Source organism: Glycine soja, chromosome 18 (assembly GCF_004193775.1).
Source record: "Glycine soja cultivar W05 chromosome 18, ASM419377v2, whole genome shotgun sequence".
Classification (NCBI taxonomy): domain Eukaryota; kingdom Viridiplantae; phylum Streptophyta; class Magnoliopsida; order Fabales; family Fabaceae; genus Glycine; species Glycine soja.
In genome coordinates this window covers 34,711,832-34,714,255 of record NC_041019.1, presented here as the reverse complement: position 1 = coordinate 34,714,255, position 2,424 = coordinate 34,711,832, and the positions used below count along the sequence as shown (strand labels likewise).

Sequence of the window (2,424 nt, the reverse complement as noted above, 5' to 3'; positions counted from 1 at the left end):
GTTTTTTGGTCGAACTATTATGGTTGAAGTATTTAGGTTATATATTTTGTGAAATTGTTGTGGTTAAACTTTAGTTATATTTATTTTATATATGAATTTGTATTAACTTTGATATTGACTTATAACCATGACCATGACATAAAGAACGAAGAAATGGATGGAGATATATATAATGAAGATACAAATGATGAAGATATAGATGACGAGGAAACAAATGAAGAATTTTATGAAGCCACATACACATATGTGATGACAATTTATGCTTTAATAGATATATTAAATCAGTTTTTGAATATGATGCGTGGTGAACATATTGAACGTCCATTAACTCGACGACAAATTACTAGTCGGGGATATGACTATATACACAAAGCATTAAACGATGATCCTGCAATCTTTTGACAAGTATATAGGATGTATCCTGATGTATTTCGAAAGTTGTGCACGATTATAAGAGAAAAAACACATTTGGAGGATACAAGATTTATTTGTGTTGAAGAAATGCTTGCATCATTCCTACAGATTGTCGGCCAGAACACTCGATATTGTGTAATCCGCAATACATTTGGCCGATCACAATTTGCTACAAGTGAAAATTTTCACAAGATTTTGAAAGCTCTGAACTCATTAGCACCTGATTTAATGGTTAGACCAGGCTCAACTGTGCCTGCAAAAATAAGGGAAAGCACAAGGTTTTATCCTTATTTTAAGGTATGTGATCATTATCTAATTATAACAAAATTATAATTATAATTGTGATTATTATAATAATATTTATGATTATTGATACACACACTTTAGGATTGCATTGGAGCTATTGATGGTACACATATTCCCGCATCAGTAAAAGGACGAGATGTAAGCAGTTATCGTGATCGTCATGGAAATATATCACAAAATGTATTAGCTGCTTGTAACTTTGATTTGGAATTCATGTACGTTCTTAGCGGGTGGGAGGGTTCAGCACATGATTCCAAGGTGTTAAGTGATGCTTTGGCAAGGAAGAATGGACTTAAAGTGCCCCAAGGTAAGTATTATCTGGTGGATTGTGGATTTCCTAATCGACGCAAATTTTTAGCCCCATATCGAGGTGTACGATATCATCTACAAGATTTTGCAGGTCACGGTAATGACCCTGAAAATGAAAAGGAATTATTTAATCTTCGGCATGCATCCTTAAGGAATGTGATTGAGAGGATATTTGGTATTTTTAAATCGCGGTTCACAATTTTTAAGTCAGCACCTCCATTTCTATTTAAAACACAAGCAGAGCTTGTGTTGGCATGTGCATCACTTCATAATTTTCTTCGCAAAGAATGTCGTTCTGATGAATTTCCAGTGGAACCTACTGACGAGTCTTCATCTTCATCTTCAGTGTTACCAAATTACGAAGACAATGATCATGAACCCATTGTTCAAACACAAGAGCAGGAACGAGAAGATGCTAATATATGGAGGACTAATATAGGTTCAGATATGTGGAGAAATGCTAATAATTAGGCGAACATGAAGTGAGAATCACTTTGTTATTATTTTTTTAGGCAATAATGACTTTGTTATTAAAAGGTTTAAAATTTCTATCGTTTTTATTTTCTTTATTCAAACATTATAATTTATTTATCATCTTTTTCATTCACTTTTGTAACTTCCGTTATTTTTTTTGTTTAAAATGTATTAATCTTTCAAAATCTTAAAAATCCATAAAGTACTTTGAAATCTTAAAAATCTGTGTTAGAAATCCATTAAAATCTTGGGTTAAGAATCCTGATTGTAAAAAGTCTTTTAAAAAAAATCTTTTAAAATCCCACAAAATCAATACAATCCCACATAATCTTTTAAAATCTTCAAGATTGTTTTTGTCAAAATATTCTCACAAAAGTCTTTATTTTCTATACGTTAAAAGTTGTTTTGCACGTTGAAGATCTTTTGGTTTGCTACGGTTGTTTTTTCTTCTACACGTTGGAAGCTAATGTTCACAAGTGTGGCAGTTTTACTTTCAGTTATATATATATATATATATATATATATATATATATATATATATATTACTAAAAATTTTCTATATTATATTTATTATTTAAATTAATTGTTTGTAAAAGCATTTTATATGTTTTGATTTTATGTGAAATTATTCCACTGCTGTATATGTTGTTTCTCTGGCTTCTTCCTAATTATTTATCTAAATAAAGAGTTGGGATATAATATGGATTGAATGATTATAAAGGAGAAGAGAAGGAGGAAAGGATTTGATTCTCTCTTCTAATAAAAAAAATTAACATTCTAACAAATAATATTTATTAATTTAATCTTCTGTTAAAAAAATTAATCATTAATATTTATCAATAAAAAGATAAATAATAGAGTGACAAAAACAAAAGACAAATATGGTTATACATATATCGTACATGGAAGGAAAAAAGAAAA

General features: G+C 29.6%; 1 protein-coding gene across 1 annotated transcript; it reads left to right on the top strand.

The window, feature by feature from the left end:
• Positions 1-451: 451 nt before the first annotated feature.
• Positions 452-1,617, top strand: LOC114396116 (protein ALP1-like). Its single transcript, XM_028358012.1, has 2 exons — positions 452-711; positions 802-1,617. Exons 1-2 carry the CDS (start codon positions 502-504, stop codon positions 1,498-1,500), a joined length of 909 nt encoding a protein of 302 aa, XP_028213813.1. The 5' UTR covers positions 452-501; the 3' UTR covers positions 1,501-1,617.
• Positions 1,618-2,424: the final 807 nt, after the last annotated feature.

Excerpts from the sequence above, each read along its gene's own strand:
- LOC114396116 (XM_028358012.1), top strand. The coding sequence starts at position 502 with ATGCTTGCATCATTCCTACAGATTGTCGGCCAGAACACTCGATATTGT. Across the intron at positions 712-801 it reads GGTTTTATCCTTATTTTAAG|GATTGCATTGGAGCTATTGA; the intron begins GTATGTGATCAT and ends CACACACTTTAG.